The 18,945-nt window shown below is 42.4% G+C and overlaps 5 protein-coding genes across 5 annotated transcripts; 3 read left to right on the top strand and 2 right to left on the bottom strand.

Moving 5' to 3' along the window:
• Positions 1–453: 453 nt before the first annotated feature.
• On the top strand, positions 454–2,034 carry EAF01_004153 (uncharacterized protein; the record flags this gene model as incomplete). Its single annotated transcript, XM_038912407.1, has 2 exons — positions 454–1,343; positions 1,396–2,034. The coding sequence occupies 2 exons, from the start codon at positions 454–456 to the stop codon at positions 1,967–1,969; spliced, it is 1,464 nt and encodes a 487-aa protein (XP_038772091.1). The 3' UTR covers positions 1,970–2,034.
• A 491-nt stretch (positions 2,035–2,525) lies between these two features.
• On the bottom strand, positions 2,526–4,872 carry EAF01_004154 (uncharacterized protein; the record flags this gene model as incomplete). The annotated part of the gene is made up of 5 exons (XM_038912408.1): positions 2,526–3,404; positions 3,461–3,696; positions 3,752–3,869; positions 3,958–4,285; positions 4,340–4,872. 5 exons carry the CDS (start codon positions 4,870–4,872, stop codon positions 2,526–2,528), a joined length of 2,094 nt encoding a protein of 697 aa, XP_038772092.1.
• Positions 4,873–6,596: 1,724 nt separating this feature from the next.
• EAF01_004155 (uncharacterized protein) lies at positions 6,597–8,111 on the top strand (the record flags this gene model as incomplete). Its single annotated transcript, XM_038912409.1, has 1 exon — positions 6,597–8,111. One exon carries the CDS (start codon positions 6,597–6,599, stop codon positions 8,109–8,111), a length of 1,515 nt encoding a protein of 504 aa, XP_038772093.1.
• A 1,301-nt stretch (positions 8,112–9,412) lies between these two features.
• On the top strand, positions 9,413–10,059 carry EAF01_004156 (uncharacterized protein; the record flags this gene model as incomplete). The annotated part of the gene is given in 3 exon segments (XM_038912410.1): positions 9,413–9,508; positions 9,524–9,724; positions 9,826–10,059. The coding sequence occupies 3 exon segments, from the start codon at positions 9,413–9,415 to the stop codon at positions 10,057–10,059; spliced, it is 531 nt and encodes a 176-aa protein (XP_038772094.1).
• A 509-nt stretch (positions 10,060–10,568) lies between these two features.
• On the bottom strand, positions 10,569–14,856 carry EAF01_004157 (uncharacterized protein). Its single transcript, XM_038912411.1, has 4 exons — positions 12,833–14,856; positions 12,513–12,771; positions 12,383–12,462; positions 10,569–12,331 (listed from the first exon to the last, which is right to left on the bottom strand). Exons 2-4 carry the CDS (start codon positions 12,607–12,609, stop codon positions 10,823–10,825), a joined length of 1,686 nt encoding a protein of 561 aa, XP_038772095.1. The 5' UTR covers positions 12,610–12,771; positions 12,833–14,856; the 3' UTR covers positions 10,569–10,822.
• Positions 14,857–18,945: the final 4,089 nt, after the last annotated feature.

Consider the following 18,945-nt stretch of genomic DNA (forward strand, 5'->3'; position numbering starts at 1 on the left):
TTGAACACCAATTTACCAATGAGGGACATTCACTGGCGAGTACCTACCTAGTAATTTCCTCAAAAAGTACTTCGAAAGTGGGTGAGATCGCTGCCTTGATGTCCTGCTTAGTAAGCTGATATTCGTATACTTTTTTCAGGAAGTTCCAACTTGGATCTTCCCATACTGCCACACAGTGATAGATGATGATCATAGATCCATCATTTTTCTGGAGAAAATTGCCGCATTTCATATTCGGTAGCCAGCTTCTATAGGTTTTTGACGATGTTTCATGTAGATGCAAGCGGTATTGCAGTCTTGGGGTTGCAGGGTATCATATCCATATTATGTTGGAATCAATCCTGTAATTTCTACTTCTTCACGGATTCTTTGAATGTTTAAAAGTTTCTAAACTTCTTTTTTTCCCTAATTCGGCAATCTTCTTTATTTTTAGTTACTTCTTTTCTAGCCAAGATGGCTCGCACACTCCTTTTCCAACTTTTTCTATTCGTAAATACTACATTCGCTTTCGTTCATCCTGGGCTCCTCGTGTCTGAGACCGACATCACACGCATCCAATCCAAACTCAGCCAAAAACTCGATCCATGGCAAAGTTCCTGGGATAAACTCACCAGCATTTCCTACAGTCAATCAAACTACACAAGCAATGCTGTCGCGCGGATTTATCGCGATACTACTATTGATGTAACTGCCAACGCCCAACTTCTCTGGCACGATGCAGCTGCAGCTTTCGCACTGGGATTGCGCTGGAAAATAGAGGGGGATGCGCAGTATGCTGAAGCTGCAGCGGCCATTCTCACAGCGTGGGGAGAAAAGTTTGAGGATTTCGATGATGAGGGTGTGGATGATCAATATCTTACAGCTGGTTTGCAAGGTCACGAATTGGTTAATGCTGCAGAACTCATTCGTGACTATGCTCCTTTTGCGAAGAGCGGTTTGGCTACTTTCACAGCTATGTTTGAGAGGACTTTCTTGGCTAAGAATCTCTATTTCCTCAACCATAGCGCGGGTTCCGAACATAATATCAAGCATTTCTTTGCTAATTGGGAACTTTGCAATATGGCCTCTGTGATGGCATTTGGGGTTTTGACAGACAATTCCACACTCTTCGATTACGCGGTCGATTATTTCAAGACTGGATCGGGAAATGGTGGAATCAACAATTGTATTTCGAATCTCGTTACCGAGCCAGAGACGGGAAAAATCATGGGACAACCCCAAGAAGCTGGACGTGATCAAGGACACACGGGTCTTGATTTCCAATTACTCGGAGTCCTTGCCCAGCAGGCCTGGAATCAAGGCGAGGATTTGTACAGTTACAACAATAGCAAAATCTTACTCGGGTACTTATCTCATTCCCCAGACATATAAAATCATCAAACTAACACCTCTCAGTGCCGAATACTACGCGCGCTACAACCTCAACAACGACGTCCCCTTTGAACCCTACACCAACGGCATCGTCTCCTTCACTGTCGTCAGTAACATTTCCCGCGGTTCCTACCGTCCCACATGGGAACTCCTCCACGCGCACTACGCACAAATCAAAGGCGTCGATGCGCCCTGGACAAAAGAATACATGAACTACACCATCACCATGATGGGCGGTTTCGAGGGTGGAACAGGTTCGTGGGGCGAGGGATCAGGTCATTATGATGGGCTTGGGTGGGGTTCCTTGCTTTATCATTTGGATCCGGAGGATGTGGTGAGAGCGGGGAATAATTCTCGGCCGACTGCGAATTCTACGGTCCCTGCTACAAATACGACGATGTCGTCTACTTTCACATCGACTAGCGCGCCGAGCTCTACAGCCGTTGTGGCAGTTTCGGGCTCTGTCACTTCGAAAGAGACAATCGCAACTACACTTCCAGTAGCTAGTTCCGCTCTGCTAGTACTCTACAAACTGTTATTATCCCCACAACATCTATTCTCACATCCCCCTCCCCAAGTCTCACAAGCTCAGCTGTAATTTCTGCTCCAACTGCAACTGAAGACGAAGAAGAAGACGAATGTTTCGAAATGGAACAAATGTAGATACTGGTCCATCTCACAACTGTGATTCATCGAGTTGGTTTGTATTTTACGTGCAGGCAAACGTCTCATTCTACGTATATACATTTATAGAAATTTGCAATCATTCATTGCACGGCTTTGTGAAATTGTACAGATTGGAGTGATTATTAGCTGTGCACGGAGTAGTTATCGAGATCTATGTGCCAATAGTTTAGAGATGAATACCACGATAATTACCCTTGGAGTTGAGAATTTCCAGGTTCTGATCTGAAGTAATAAGACTGAGTAAAGGTAATGTGGAAGCTTAATAAAAAGTACACATTATTAAAGACTAAAAAAAAATATCTCATATGCCTGATACTTGAGAAGGAAGTCAGTGAATAAAGTAAGCCATCAATTCATCTTAATCCTCAATTTCCCTCTCACAATCTGAATTCAAGTACCAACTCCTATCCTAATTCATAAGGTTTTTTCTCCCTCCCTCCGTATACCCAAGAAACCCCATCTCATCCCTACTTCATATCAAAAATTCTCCACAAGCCCGCAATCGGATTGATAGTCGCCTGTCTATACAAATCCTTTTTGAAGATATCCTCTCCCAACTTCAAATGTTCAAAATTTCGCATCTGCCAGGATTTCACCGCCATCATTCCTTGCAGTGCTTCTGGCGAGGTATCTCCTAGTAAGATTCTTCTCTCTTCTTCTGCTTTTGCTTGTTGTTGCATTCTCAGCTGCATTTGTTGCCAGTTATGATAATAAGCTTGGTCGTAATCCAAACTGGCGTATAAAATATCAGGAACAAAGTCTTGTGTTGCAGGTGTTGCGAGTCCATAGGAAAACTGTGGGTTAGAGGAAGGATCCATTGTGTATCCGGTGCTGTACTGTGCGTTTATGTATTGATTTCCAGCAAAAGGATCATGGGCATTGTTCAAAACCTGGAAATTTGTGTTGATTCCAGAATCCTGATCCCAACAACTCAATTCCAATGGATTGATATTCTTCGTGTTTGCTCTCAAAACTTCCAACATCATTCCATATCCTCCATGTCTAATTTGAGTTATTCTCTCTTGCCATGCCACGCCCCATATTCTCTCTTTGTAGGGTGATGGAACCGCTACCATCATATCTATAAACACAACTGCCGATATCGCAAGGGAACATGCGGAAAGAAATGAAGGTAGCCAATCGCGTCGAGAGCGAAAGTCAGAGGGAGCGAGTGCGAGGGTCTGAAATTCTTTGAAAGCTCTACGCATCGTGCTTCGTGTGGTGCGGATCTTTTCGAGGAGATTAAGAACTGGAATTGGAGCTGGTGGCATCGTTGTTGTGATAAAGCATTTGTATAATTCGCAACATTCGATCAAGATTCTGCAAGAAGCTTCGAGAGATTTGTTCTATATACGAACATGTCAGAAGACTTTCTTGAAATAATATAAACAAAGGTACTAACAGGTTGGGGAATAGACTCTTGGTATGATTGAGCTATGGCCATTAGATCTGAGTATTTCTCGTCGAAAACTCCGGTTGAACGAGCCTGTTCTTGTGCTAAAACGAAGTGATCTCTAAATACTGTATTGTCGAAATCGTGATCGAATGCCTTTTCGGCCCTCTCAGCCGAGAACATTCGCCAAGTTTTGGTTTTTAGCGCATTTCGAGGAATGGCGCGTAGATTTTCTTCCATATGTGCTAAGACTTGATTAGATACTGTGTATTCTAAGGATGATTGAAAGGAAAGCCGAACATGGTAATAGATATAATACTAGACTTTCTAAATTTTCCGTTCTCGTGCCTTGAGTGCTTGGAGCGACATTGAAGTTTGATACTCGGATGCAAGAATCGCAAAATCCTGATATCAGGTGCTGTCGTGTAGTAAAGTCAGTTGAGGTTCACCAAGAGGAGCTTCTCGCTGTCAATCAATGGATGCTGCGAAAGAAAGGTATAATTTACGTTTGAATTATGCTTGCGGCATCTCCAGCAAAGTGAAGCATCACTTTCCCACCATTCGGAGCTAAATGAAGGTTTTGGAGAAGCAGAAGAATTGAATTCACGCCGACGCTTAGCATTTGCGACCCTTCTTGGACGTGATGAGTTAGGATCCGGCGATGGGGAAGGGCTAAAAGATTGTTTTCGTTTTCCTTTAGCTAATGAGGGCGGTAGTACCGGACCTAGTTGAATTTCCAATGGTTGCGAAAACACATCAACATCGCCGTACAGAAATGGATCATTTACAGCCAGAGTCGTGGGATATGACGCAGAAGGTTGATAAGAAATCGGCCTTGATAAAAGAGATTAGCCGGGGATTTGTATACCTAGGGAATGAGATACTGACTGTGCATTTTGGACTTGTTGTTCAGGATAGCGAGAATGTGTAGGAGGTTGTCGAAGAGGCAGTAGCTCATCGGTTGCGGATTGTTGAGGATGCCTCGATTGGGTCTTGACAGGTTGTTGAGAAGTATCTCTTTGTGTAGGTACTGGTGCTAAGTATTTGAGCGCTTCTGGTAATCCTTGGGGCTTGGGATTTTTCGTTATATTTGTAGCTTTGTTGATGGTATGTGAACCATCTAGCAGATCTAGTAAAGATTCCTCGGTCACGGAGGATCGTTCCAAGCTATTAGGATCACGGGATAATCTCGATGTGTCGGATGGATACTGACTTTCCAGAGTGTTCACCGGTAGCGGAACTATGTATCGGAAATCAGGGTCGATATAGCTATTCTCGTAATTCCAATGCTCAATCGTATCGATGATATTTTGTTGAATAGGACCCTGATATTCCGAGTCGGTGACAGGAGCGGGGGCGGGGATGAAAGAGTATTCATAAGGCTCGGATCGGCCTGGTATCTGTCGGCGTCCTTCAGTCATAATTTGAAGCCGATCTTGGTATGGAATTGATCAATAAAATGACAATCACACCAGACAACCGGCTCATGGCTTCATTTAACTACTTTACGAAGTAATGCTTTGTGGATCAAAGTTGACGATCAAGCGGAGCATTAACAACTTCCGGTTCAATCTCCGTCCGTTGACATGGATTATAGCAAAGAAATAGACGGTGTCAACTTACAACTCCTCCACAAGAAGCTCGGAGTGTTATTAGTTACACAGTCAATACCGCTGCAGGGGTCTCGATCAATATGATTGCTACCATGTAATAAGAGGTCGATGAGTACCGAATGCAACCTCTATACTCGGTACAAGGAAGATTCGTGATGGATGATCTTTTTCGATTGATGGTGAAATAGATGACCGACCATATACATATTTACTGGATGGGATAGGATGACATTCTACTGTACCTCGATACTCTGGCTGCTCACACATGAGGCTCTTGTTCTATAGATGCAAGAGAAGATCTGGACTGGACAGAGACTCTTTCGAAGTGGCTTCCTTCCACCAAATAGTATTTGTTAGTTTCGGTACTTGTCATAGTATCGAGATCACCGAATAGAAGAAGAAATAAGGATAAACTTCACGATCAATACCAGTGGACATTCTGTTCTTTTTCCCTTTGAGTTAATGATTGTCGGCCACTCCGAATTTCTTGGCATATCACTTCCCCATAATGCTAGTCAATGGATGTGAGTGTTCCTTTTGCCGTGTGTTGTTCCACTACCTTGAAACCCCTTCAAGCGGGAAGAATAATAACTGGTTATCTCTTTACTCTGTTCTTAGGTAGCTTTTGCAAAATGGATGAACTCTTTATCTTGGTTTCGTTGTGAATAGATGTTGTCTCGACGATTTTCCTTATCGTATCAATATTACCGGTTCACATACCTAGTACGTCTATAAAGGTCCAGACACTTCTTTGCCCCTTCATCAATCTTCGCAGAAGCGACAATCCGAAAAAATCAATAATAAAGGATAAAGATAAAATCGGTCAATGACTCAAATTCAAGGTCATCAAACATGATGTCTGCTCTGCTCTCTCTCTCTCTATTGGAATCAGCTCCAGTCTCCAAAATTTGAAAGACATCTTTAACATATCCCTTGATGATAAGGATAAGATCTAATCCCGATATGCCTAGGTCATCTTTTGAACGCGGTTCTAGTAGGATGAGAAGATGAACAGGATCAAACAGCAATACACTTCAGGATAATTTGCTAAATCGTTTTATTCAATCTGCAACTAAGATATCTACCATGTGTTTGTGATTTATGATAATTTAAACTCCCCTTGATCTCGAACATTGTTCCTCCACTTCTGTTCGATCTAGATTTCAAGGTGTTCTTCGAAAGATTGACATGCCGGGGTTTTCGTCCTGCTGTCCCGGGTACGTATCGTTGTATCCCACACCTACCTAGGTATGTATGCTATGCACTTACCCCTCATCTGGTGTATGATTTTCGTGCTCGGTGTATCAGGACAGAGTAGATCCAATCATCGCAATGACCTCCCTTTTTGCATCATAAACGTCATCATTGAGCAACATCAACTTTCTATGAAAAGAAATGAAAGACATCTCCAATCGAATGTGCAGATCCTGATGGAATCAAATCATGTACATATTCATCAAAATCGATAGAGATCCCTTACTTCTCCGAGTTTCACGGCCAAAGGGTGCTTCTGAGTAAATACCTACATAATCATGAATCGGTCATCTCAACCTGATCGGTATACAAGCTCAACCAATACTGAAATACAAGTCCTGACATTTCGATCCGATGACCCTTCTGATCCTCGCAACTTTTCTTTCTGGAGAAAATGGTCTATCGTGGGTAGCATCACTTTAATCGACCTAACAGTCTCTTGGGGAGCATCGGGATATTCACCAGCACAGGAAAAATTTACCCAGTCATTCAATGTCAGTTCCGAAGTTGGAGTATTGGGTCTTTCACTCTATATTCTCGGTCTAGCATTGGGACCGATGACATTGGCGCCTTTATCTGAATATTATGGGAGGTCTTATCTATACATCATTCCTTATGGAACATTTCTTCTATTTCTGCTTGGAACAGCACTCGTACAGAATATCGAAGGGTTTCTAATTTTAAGATTTCTATCAGGTCTTTTTGCGAGTGTGACAATTGCCAACTTTGGTGGAACAATAGCTGATCTCTGGCCAAGAGATCAAATAGGGCCAGCGATGAGTATTTTCCTCTGGGCCGCAGTGTGTGGAAGTCCTTCCGGATATTTCTTGATGTCTTTCGTTGCACAAAGATATGGCTGGCGAGAAGTTTTCTGGGCTTTGCTAGGGATTTGTGGTGGATTCTGGTTGATACTCGTGGTGGTACTTCTTGTTTTCGGAAATGAGACGAGACGTTCAGTGCTTCTTCGAAGACGTGCAAATCGACTAAATAAAGCTGCCGGAAGAATCGTCGCCACGGTACCCATGGAAATGCAGAGTAAATCCCTGGGACAATTGTTCAAAAATACACTTTCTCGACCTTTCCGCTTCCTAGCAACCGAGCCTGTGATCATCTTTGCAGCGCTCTACAACGGTTTCTTGTACGGACTCTCATTTCTCTTCAACAGTGCTTTCAATCTCGTGTTTGGGAAGATGGGATATGGTTTCGGTACAATCGGCGTTGGTCTTTGTTTTCTTGGACTTATCGTCGGCATCAGTATAGGCCCGTTTATCAATATATGGCAAGAAAACCATTATCAGAGACGAATTCGTGCAGCCGGAACAAGGGAATCACAATCTGAAGAGGAAATCGATCCTGAAAGATTCAAAAATATACCGGAAGCACGAGTCCAATTGAGCAAACTTGCGGCTATTCTACTACCGATCAGTCTCTTCTGGTTCGCATGGACTTCACCACCTCAATATCATATTCATTGGATTGTACCCATACTTGCTACCACTTTATTTGGGTATTCTTTCTACACACTTATTTTGATGACTTATCTTTATGTTGAAGATAGCTACATGGTCTTTTCAGCAAGTGCTTTAGCTGGCGTGGGGTTGATACGAAATTTGGCCGGGGCGGGTTTCCCCTTGTTTGGGAAACAAATGTTTCTGAATTTGGGATATAATTGGGCGGGAACAATATTAGCATGTTTGGCTGTGTTGTTGGTTCCTATTCCTTTTATCTTGGAGAAATATGGTTATAGACTTAGAGCGAGGAGTTCGTTCGCGAGACAGCATATGGATAATTAGGCTTATGATGATGAAATGAGGTTATAAGGTTATGAATATAGGGGGGTTTGACGGAGAATAGGGGTCTTAGATAAGGTCTATTTGAAAAAGCTAGTCTCTTGGGTATTCGCTTGGGATTATATTATAGTAGCTATTGAATTGAAGTTATGAGCTATGTTTATACACTTTTAGTTCATTTCTCAGAGTCGCAGTACAGATTCTTGAGCTAAGGCCTGTAGCTCAACTCTCCCATACAAATTTCTTGAACTAGAGGCCTTTAGTTCAATTCTGCCAGTACAAATATTCGCGCTAAAGGCCTTTTAGTCTCACAGCGCTAAAGATAGAACAATTAGTACTACTGTACTATCATTCTTAGCGAAAATAGCTAACCATCCTGTATCTTACATCGAGGGGAGGGAGAAAAAGAACCAATGGCTTCTTGATTTCTAGTTGAAGGGCTAGTTGCCTTTTTAGAGGTTTGGTATTGTTGGTGATAGAGGGTGAAAAGGGGATTTCAATGATGTGTTGAGATGGATAGCCATTTCGTGTGTTGATAATTGCGATTAAAACATTGTTCTTTGCTGTGTAGTTCCATCGGTATGTCCAAGTAGACTTTAAGAAAGAAGATGTCGGTTGAACAAGGGAGTTTTGAGGACTGCCTTGAAATTGAATAGCAGCTCTGCTCAACAAATTGTAGCAATAAGTACATATATAGTATCATAGTATCCAAACTTATCATCTAATGCACACAAACTCATATATCAATTCCGATCTCAAAATCATAACATCTCAATTTATTCAGATACCTGGTGTAGTATTCGAGTCAATTCATCTCATTCATCACGAACTCATCTGAACTTTGAAGCTCACAAATCGGGGACTATGATCTATTAGCATCATGCCATCACTTCTGAGTCGTAATGACTTTCACTTTCTCAATTCTTCCTATATTGTCATGTTTTGTGTTGTGTGTGTTGTTTCGGTTCATATCTGATGCCAGAAGTTTACTCTAGACTCTGGCTCTGCATTAGCAAAAGAGGTTACCCATGGGAATTTGATGCATCCTCCTGAGTTCTAACATTTAATTATGATGGCAAGAATACTTATATTCAGAGAGATACCTATGCGAGAACACAGTATCTAGAATGAAAAGAAGATAAATAACCTCGGTGATTATTCCACCGCCAGCACGCGCAAAATGCAAGAAGATTTTCACCTACGCAGCCGAGAAAATTCACCGACGACTTCAACGTCCCGAATCAGCAGAAGGAGATTTCATGACGGTGATGTTTGACCCGCAAAACAATCCCGACTTATCAAGAATGAGCATGCCCGAAATCGAAAGCACAACCGCGCTTTTACTTCTCGGAGGAAGCGAAACCACCGGCACGACGATTTGTGGAATCCTTAATTGTTTGGTGTAGGATCCGTAGGAGCTGCGGAAATTGCAAACGGAGGTTCGAACGATTTTTGAGAGGGATGAGGATATTACGCTGAGTGCGCTTCAGCAGTTGCCATTCTTGAATGCGGTGGGTAGTGAAGGGTTGCGGATTTGTAATCCTGTTCCGGGTGGACTTCTTCGGGTTTTACCTCCTGGAGGTGCAACTGTTTGTGGATACTTTCTTCCTGACGGTGTGAGTATTTTTCTTTTCTTTTCTTCCATTTTCCAAGAGAGGAAACTCTCCTGATATAGTCATCCATCCACACATACTAACCCATCCCACCCCACCCCCAGACACACATCGCATGCAACACCATCGCCATGGCTCTCAGCGCGGATAATTTCCACAACCCTCTCCAATTCCTCCCTGATCGCTATCTCCCCTCCCGCCTCCGCCCCAACGAATACGTCAACGATAATCGCAACATCCTCAAACCCTGGGGACTAGGTTCACGCGTCTGTTTTAGGACGATCTTTCGGCCAGGCAGAATTGCGATCAGTGCTTGCGCGCTTGGTGTGGAATTTTGACATGCAGAGAGAGGGTGGAAAGGAGGCGCATTGGTTTGAGCTGAAGAAATATATCGTGGTGCATAAGGAACCGATTTGGGTTAGGGTTAGGGAGAGGGAAAAGAATGTGGAGGGTTGAGAGTGAGTTTGATGACGTGATGTTGGGTGGATTTGGATGTGGAGATTGGGAGATGGTGATAGACTGGTATGCTGTAGTATTTAAAAGGCACGGCTTCATAGGAATGGTTATCTCGTCTAGAGCACGACTTCTTTCTACTGATGAGGATTGTGGACTTCCTTGGTGGTATTGAGATACCTAGCATTTCTAAAGTTCATATTTAGACCAACTAGTTAGCTGATTAGATCATGATCTCATATTTCCGTATCCCGAAAGAGTGACATCACATCACTTCACTTCACTTAACCGAAACGGTATCTAATTACAATGTTTCAATGTATGAAATCTAATTTCATGAAAGAAAATTTCACAGATACGAGCATTCTCAACTTCAAATATACAAAGAATATCAGTCTAATTTTTTTTAAAAGATTCATATGTATGTTCAGATTTCCTACTAAATGATACTTGAAAAAAAGGGAGCCACCTAGTAGCCCCTATGCCTAAACTATGTGTGTAACCAAAACCGCCGGATCCTAACCCCTTCGCCCATCCATTCCCATCAATTCATCTTGATATTTGTTTTTCCACTGTACTTCCTCTAGTAACTTGACAAGCAACCAAACAACCATTCATTTAATCATTTCATAACAAATCGTGCAGCCATTACTCTCCAATCACGTTCTCTCCAGCACCACCCAGCCTATTCCTTAAATCTCCAATATAATCTTGTTGTTGTTGTTTCTCCATCTTTGCCGCCACAAGCGCAATTAATGCAGCACCGACACCAGATCCATCCTTAGCAATACCAATTCTAATTCTTCTCTCGCCAGCAGCTCCAATACCATCCATAGCTCTCAAAGCTTCTCTCATATAATCTTCAAATCCTGGATAGAATTCAACAAGAGAACCATCCACACCAATATCAATGACATCTTCCTCGTTGACAGCCAAGCCTGCTGTGTCAGCGAGTTTATTGGCAGTAGCTGATGCTGCATCGGCAATCTTCAAATCCTTAACATCTTGAATAATAGCAGCTGTTGATTTTGGTCCAGGGGCATCAGATTTGACATCGAGACGACCAGTTTGGAGAACAATGGCACCAATTGCAACAGCGGCTAAACGAGCTGCACGTTTACCGATAGCATGAGCGATTTCCTTGACGGTTTGAGCATCTTCCAATGACGCAGCTGAGACACCGAGAGACTTCTCAAGTTCTTGACGAAGGGCACGAAGACCAACGCTGTTGTCAGCTTCCGCGATCGAGAGAATAGAACTATCAACTGTCCATTGCTTGAAAAGAGGACCGGCTTCATCGACTGTAGTTGTTGAGCGATAGTCGTTATCTGCAGAAGATTGATCTCTGAAAAGTGGAATAGTAGGGCTCTTGATCATTTGAACGAGAACCGTTCTGAGAATTTCACCCAAGAACATGCCAGAAACTCGCTTTTCGAACATTTGAATGCCAGGGTTGACACTGTCCTTGTCAAGGATTTGATCATAAATGGTGTTTGGCAAAACTTTGAGACCATTGTCGAACGAGCCCCATTCTGTGTTGACAACCATTTCACCAGTTGTCTTATCAAAATCTCCTTCCATAGGCTTAGTCAACTTCTCGAGCTTCTCAACATAGGCACCATTGGTACCAGTACCAAAAATTGCTCCGAGTAAGGTCTGAGTCTTTCCAGGTGAGGTATATGCTCTTGCCATCAATGTTCCGACTGTATCGTTGACAAGAGCAGCGACCTTGACTGGCAAGTGCAGTTTATCAATCTCCTTTTGTAGCAAATCACAAACATCTTGTCCAACCGCATCCGCAATATCGAAACCCTTTGTCCATCTAATCAAAGTTCCTCTGTTGATACCAATTTGGTGAACTGGGAAACTGAACGTGAATCCAAGTCTAAAGATATGTTCATCTCTGAAACCTTCTGGTGTGCTGACGGTATTGCGACGTCTGATGTGGGCCGCGAAACGGTCCTCGTGATGGGTCTTGAGAAAAAGTTCGATTTGTTTTGCCAAAAACGAAAAAAGGTCCGATGCGGTCTTAGCCAACATCAAGTCCCGGGGTATCGCAACCTTTGATTGTGTAAGACTGAAGGTGGTATCTCCGTGCAATTGGATTGAGCAAACTCGGAAATTGGTTCCTCCAAGATCGACCGCTAGATATAGTCCCTATTGATTCATCAGCTTTGTGCGTCGGAAATGGGGGTCCACTTCTCCTACCTTTTCCGTTCCATTAGGGACTCCAGTAACGTACGTTGGAATTTGACTCATGTTTGTTGCATTCTTTTCCAATCCCTCATCTATGCAGACGTTAATTTCAAGCCATAAATTGATTGGCAGATAAACATACTCATCTCCGCGACAAATTCAGCAACACCTCGTCGCACATCCTCGTCTGTGTAATCAAACTCGGCGGCAACGCGCTTTGATTCTGCCAATAAAGACATTTTGTGCGGTCTTGATATTGGGGCTTCTGTAGGAAATGGATGTGGTGATTCGCAAGTTCCTTGATCCAAAACGTTGGCTCTAGGAGAGTACGATGTTGGTGAGAATGGATGAGAAGATCCTGAATGAAGCGGAGGGGTATCAGTGAATAAGAGTTGAACAATCTACGCATAAAGAATTAGCAACAGCCAACAGAATCTTGATAATGGCTCGTGATCAATTTACCAAGGCAATAACCACAAAGGTCACAGAGGCTAAATGTATGAGGCTGATTGGATTTGGTCTCGAGACTTTGTGAGGTTTAAATAGGTTGGATTCTTTGAAGGATGTTGGTATTGGGGTTGTTGATTGAGAAGGAATTTTGGAAGAAAAGAAGTGAGCAAAAATAGAAGAAGAAGGAGCAGAAGAAGGAGCAGAAGATTGAGAATATAATTCGGAAGTTAAAGGAAACTTCTTCTTTTTAGAATTGAAGTTGGTGGGCGGGTCGCCCTTTCCAATTGAGGACGTAATTTTGGTTAGGATGGGGGAGTTTATGGCCAACTTGGCGGGAGGCGGGGCAATTCAGATATCTCGATTACACACTCGTAACACAACCAAAGCCTGGGAATCTTATGGAGGGGCAGAGTTTGGAGTCGGGATCCAAGATAACTCCACTTATGTGTGAGGAATCCGATGATTCGATTGGTTAATATCAATAAGGCCCTCTCCAAAAAAGGGCCGTCTAAAGCGGTGCTAGTTGTGTTACTTTCAACCTCTTCCTCCAAGGAACAAAGGAAGAAAGGGAAAAAATGCACCTGAGGGGGGAAGGGGGGAAGGGGGTGAAAATGATGATGATGATGATGATGATGCTGTTGTTTCTCTATGAAGACCCTCCTTGAAACGGATTAGTTCAAACTCCGAGGATTGAAAAGTTAGAGAGTCTCAATTCATCAATGGTCAAAGGGAGATGCGTATCGTATATCGAGCAGTGAGAGGAAGAGAGAGAGAGAGAGAGAGAAACCATTCGATGCATTAACAAGAGTCGATATAATTAGATCTTGAATTGGTACGAGTGTGGTGGGTAGGGAGGTATGAATGACTATTTGATATATTAATTCGATCGGATTATCGTGTGATCGGTAGTAAGATTTGGGTGAATGCTGCAGATAGATGGATGGATATCTGTCGCACTAGAAGAGTGCATGTATGTATGTATGTACTCTCTCGTGCAGTTATAAGTAGATGACAATTCCGAGTATAATAAAGGTTTCGTAATGAAAGCTTTGTTCTCTTGTGCTCTCTTGTGCTCTCTCCCTCTCTCTTGTCTGGGAACCCCAAATGATGGTGGAGGTAGTGGATGCGGTGCAATTGAATGGTCCTTCCTTGCTTTTTTTAAAAGAGGAGAGAAAAATGATGGAGTCTCCGAGATTTCGCGGAGAATCGAATCGTGCTTGGAGGCAGTTGAAAGAATCCGTGATTATTCCGTTCGTGGAGAAAGAAAAAAAGTTTGAAAATTGGTTGAATTGTATAGAAGTATTGTGACGTCGTAATATGCAGTCGTTACCTCGAGAATGGAGAGAGAAAAATGGAACAAACGAATGGGGAAGCTTGATTGATGCAGGTTCTCCCTTCGGTCAAATGATATCTCGGATTAGTATTGGACAGCTGTTGATATCGATATCATACAAGTTCGAGACCTTTTGCCATACGCATCGACCCCTTCATTACCATCGACAAAAAATAGATTATGATGTTTTCTTCAAATGATAACTGTCGTGAGTATCCCCTGTATATGATTTGTTATTTTGATTTTGATTTCGATCCTGATTATCTTTCTCTCCTTCCCTTTCCTTTATATCCTCAGAACTACTCATAGGTTTGGCTGATCGGTCGAATACAACTGGCTGGTATGATGGTGACTTCTCTATTTTCGGTTGTGCCGTAACGTGTACATGAACATTCACCACCACGTTTGGATGAAACGAAAGGATATGTACGGAAACGTATTTCAAGAGAATTCCGATACACATCTGAAATGAATGGTATTTATGCTTTGAAGATTCAAATGGAAATTTACTATACAATCTACATTTTTTTGCTGAGGATCACCGGGGCAATTAAGTATCAAAGATGGGGAAGCTTGTTAAGGACGCGCCTCCATTCACACCTGAAGAGACCCATCATAGCTCAGATTCAAGTGTATGGAATCTGTCGCATCTGTCAACTGGTTCATCAATTTCCCCAGAACTTCATAGGAAATATGATGTAAGTTTGTTTCATCAATACATAGCACAGCAATGTCTAATAAGAACATCGGCGATTTAAGATCACAATGAATGATATCGAAAAGTTGGGACAACCTGATGAGGATGTGGCTCTTCCCCTCGAGTCTGTGTTTCTGTAATGTACACCAGCCTCTCTTGAGTCTGGACCCAAATTTCAAGTGTTATCGAAGTATGGTTACTTGAACTCGAGATTCCATGGACTGCTTCGACACTCTACTTACCGTTTCACTCTAGATCAGTTCTGATCACCAACATTGAAGCGAACACTCCTCAAACTCACGTTGATCATCCCACAGTTCATGTCACACTACCGTATATATTATGATCATGGCTTTCTGAAATTAGCAATAACTAGACGCCGGGTCAGGGGACAATGCAGATCGTAAATCGTCAGCAAGTATCAGATGTTCATGCAGTTACAGATTGTTCAGATCGTATTGTATTGTTGCCATGCCTGGCTTCTAGTCCAATATCAATTTCGGTCTCGTAAACATCACAGATTTATTATATCGGTTGTCTGATCTCGCCGAAGGGACGAAGGAGAAATCTTTTCTTTCCGTTCCGTATATAAAGTGGGCTCGAAACACGTTACCATAATTCCAAGGCATACTGGAAGTTCGCGAAGTTCGCAGAAGAGTCATTGGACATCCTCGTTGGATTCGACCGTGAATACCCTCTCTTTGTTGCAGAAGGAAAGCGTGAAGCAAACATAAAACTGCTTCAAATCTTACGATGTAGACGGATGCCGATTTACCGAAACCTTTCCTGTAAAACCTCGCGGGTTGAGAATCGATTGTGCCGCTCCCGCTGCCGGTTTCCGAAGTTCGGTTCAGAAGGACCTTCTGATCACTTCCAATCCAAGTGATACCGCACGATACCAATAATAAGTAATAAGGGAACTCTCGTATCATTCATCTCCTTGCGAAAAGCGCCTTGATTATTCCTGGTGGGCACGAAGGGTTGGTTGTTGATGAAATTACCACATGGTATCAAAACAATAGGAAAAGACCTCTTGCCAGCTCGTGTGTACTTCTAATTAGTGCTTATCCCACGTGTTGATGATTGCCACTTCTTATGCTCGCCGTCGATTCTTTGTTGTTCATGCACGTGCTGAGAGTTCGTATGATTGCCAATGAAAGATTTGATGTACATGTAAGATTGGGAACGCATGAGAGTGAACGATTTCATACCGAAGTTTTGCATCGGCGAATACAAGCAATTCCTCCTTGATGCTTCAGAGCTTTCTTGCGTGTAATCATTCAAGGTTGGATATTGATATCTCCTGGTACACCAATCATGTGAAATGCAAGCGGAGAGTATATGAAGTTGGGGGCGGAAAACCAACACCTTGGGTTCTAGATGGTCTCGTAAATTGGTTACAATGTATCCAAAAGTGCAAGGCCAAGACTGGAATTGAGATTTCAAAAACGGTGAGCAGATAGAAGAGCGGGAAAGTCTTATAGACCTACATACTTGGACCTACAAGGAATCCCAAAATGCTGGGGAGATTTCCGGATTGGATTCCTTTGATAGGCATTCGTAGGTACCTCCAGCTACGTTAAATATATGCTGATGAGGCTGAGTCTTGTTTTATTTCCTCCATCAAGCCACCGGTGTAGGTTCATATGCATCGTTACTGGTGTTGTTGTGCCGTGCGACCAAAAAAAGAAAGACCCCTCGTTCGTTACAAATCTCTAGTCCGTCCTACATCAGAAAGGGTAGGTAGGAAGAGGGAATCCGTTTTCCGCTGCAACAACAATATATATATATATGTATATATATCACTATATATAAATCACCCATCTGTTTTGGGAATATTTCTTGAAGTGAATTGTTCTTTGAGATCGAATCCTTCTCGATTGAAAAAGGACATATAATCTCGGACTGGCCGGATATTTTGACTATTTTATGTGGCTGCCCCCTTTTCCTCCTTCTTGTTGCTTCTCTCTTTCCATCGTGTCTCTACTTCTATGTGCTCCGTCGGTATGCATACCTAGACATACTTAGGTACATGCGATTTCCAGACAGGCAAATGATTATAAACCAGCAAGCAATCCTTACTTGCTATGAAAGAACAAAGCGAGCCTGAACCTGCATAAAACCTTAGTTGACTTATTACTGCTGTCAGCATACCATCGAGAAAGAACACATTCACTATCCATTTACAAGCTGCTTCCCCCCATCGCCCTCCGTTAACCTTCCACTTTCATCGATTCCACCGATTCCACCAATTCTATCCTCTCATCACCCAACAACGACCCATCCCACAAAGAATCACCCAATACCACCCACTACAACACCCAACCCTACTCTCCTTACCTTACTTGACCTCTCTCCCCTTCAAAGTTACAATTCATACCTATCTAGGTACTCCAAATACCCTAGGTGTGGCCTCTTTATCCCATCTTGCAATATACAAAATTTCGTTGTTCGCATCCCCTTCTTATCAATCTCGCGACCTACCAAAAGATCCATTTTATTTATCACTTAACGTGGTTTATCATCATGCGGCCCATATCATCATGCGGCCCACTTTCACCTCAATTTGCACCCTTTTATTTCAACACGCGTTTTATCAACAACCCACGATGCATTCGAATAATGAAGAAGCCCGTATACTCCTAGCTATCGATGCTATTCATAAAGACAAAAAACTAAGTGTTAGAAAGGTTGCTACGATGTATAATATACCACGTACAACACTACGGCGTAGAATAGACGGTTTTACCCCTCGTACAGAATATCGACATAAAACCCATAAACTTACAGAATTAGAAGAAGAGATCATTATTCAATATATTCTTGATATGGATTCGAGAGGTTTTCCACCTAAACTTAAAGGGGTGGAAGATATGGCGAATCATATTCTTGAATCGAGAGGTGGAAAAGCGGTTGGAAAGCTCTGGGCGCATCGATTCGTAAAGCGTCACAAAGAATTAAAGACGCGTTTTAGTCGTGTTTATGACTTTCAAAGAGCTTTGTGCGAGGATCCTGAGTTTATTCGAAAGTGGTTTCGTCTTATATCGAATATGCGAGCGAAATTTGGTATACAAGATTGCGATATGTGGAATTTCGACGAAACAGGCTTTATGATGGGAGTTATAAATGCTGGTATGGTAGTTACTAGTGCTGAGAGGAGTGGTAGGAGTAAAGCAGTACAACCAGGCAATAGGGAATGGGCGACAGCGATCATATGCGGTAGTAGTGTAGGGGAAATCATACCTCCATTCCTGGTGGTTCAAGGACAGGTGCATCTTTCCAATTGGTATACGGAAACCGATCTTCCTGCAGATTGGGCTATTAAACCTACTAGCAATGGGTGGACGAACAATGAGACAGGATTGGAATGGTTAAAACACTTCGATAAACATACAAAGGATTGCAGAGTAGGCAAATACCGAATGTTGGTGCTAGACGAACACGAAAGCCACGAATCCATACCTTTTCAATCATATTGCAAGGAGAATGATATTATATGCGTATGCCTACCACCGCATTCAAGTCATTTAACTCAACCACTTGATGTCGGATGTTTTAATAGGTTAAAACAAGAATATGGTACTCAAATTGAGGGGTTTATAAGGGCACATATCAATCATATCTCAAAGGTTGAATTCTTTATAGCTTTCAAAGCTGCATATCAACGATCGATCACGAATCAGAATATGAAATCTGGATTCCGAGGAACAGGATTAGTCCCCTTTGATCCTGAAATAGTACTCTCAAAATTAGATATTCGAATACATACACCTAGTCCTCCTCCTTTTGTCAATTTAGACCTCTGAATCTCTCAAACTCCTCACAATCCTATGGAAGCTCTTTCTCAATCAACATTAGTTAAATCTCGAATCAATCGTCATCAATCAAGCTCTTCTACACTTATATTTGAGACTGTACTAGCTCTAGCTAAAGGCACAGAGAGATTAGTTTATGAGAATACACTTTTAAGTGCAGAGATCTGTATACTTCGGGTAGCAAATGAGGCATTAAGCAAGCGTCGACGTGCGAAAAAAACCCAATTGCGTTAAGGAGGAGTATTTACTGGACAAGAGGCTCTTGATATATTATCTCAGC

The sequence above is a fragment of the Botrytis porri genome, assembly GCF_014898465.1.
Source record: "Botrytis porri strain MUCL 3234 chromosome Unknown BPOR_005, whole genome shotgun sequence".
Classification (NCBI taxonomy): Eukaryota; Fungi; Ascomycota; class Leotiomycetes; order Helotiales; family Sclerotiniaceae; genus Botrytis; species Botrytis porri.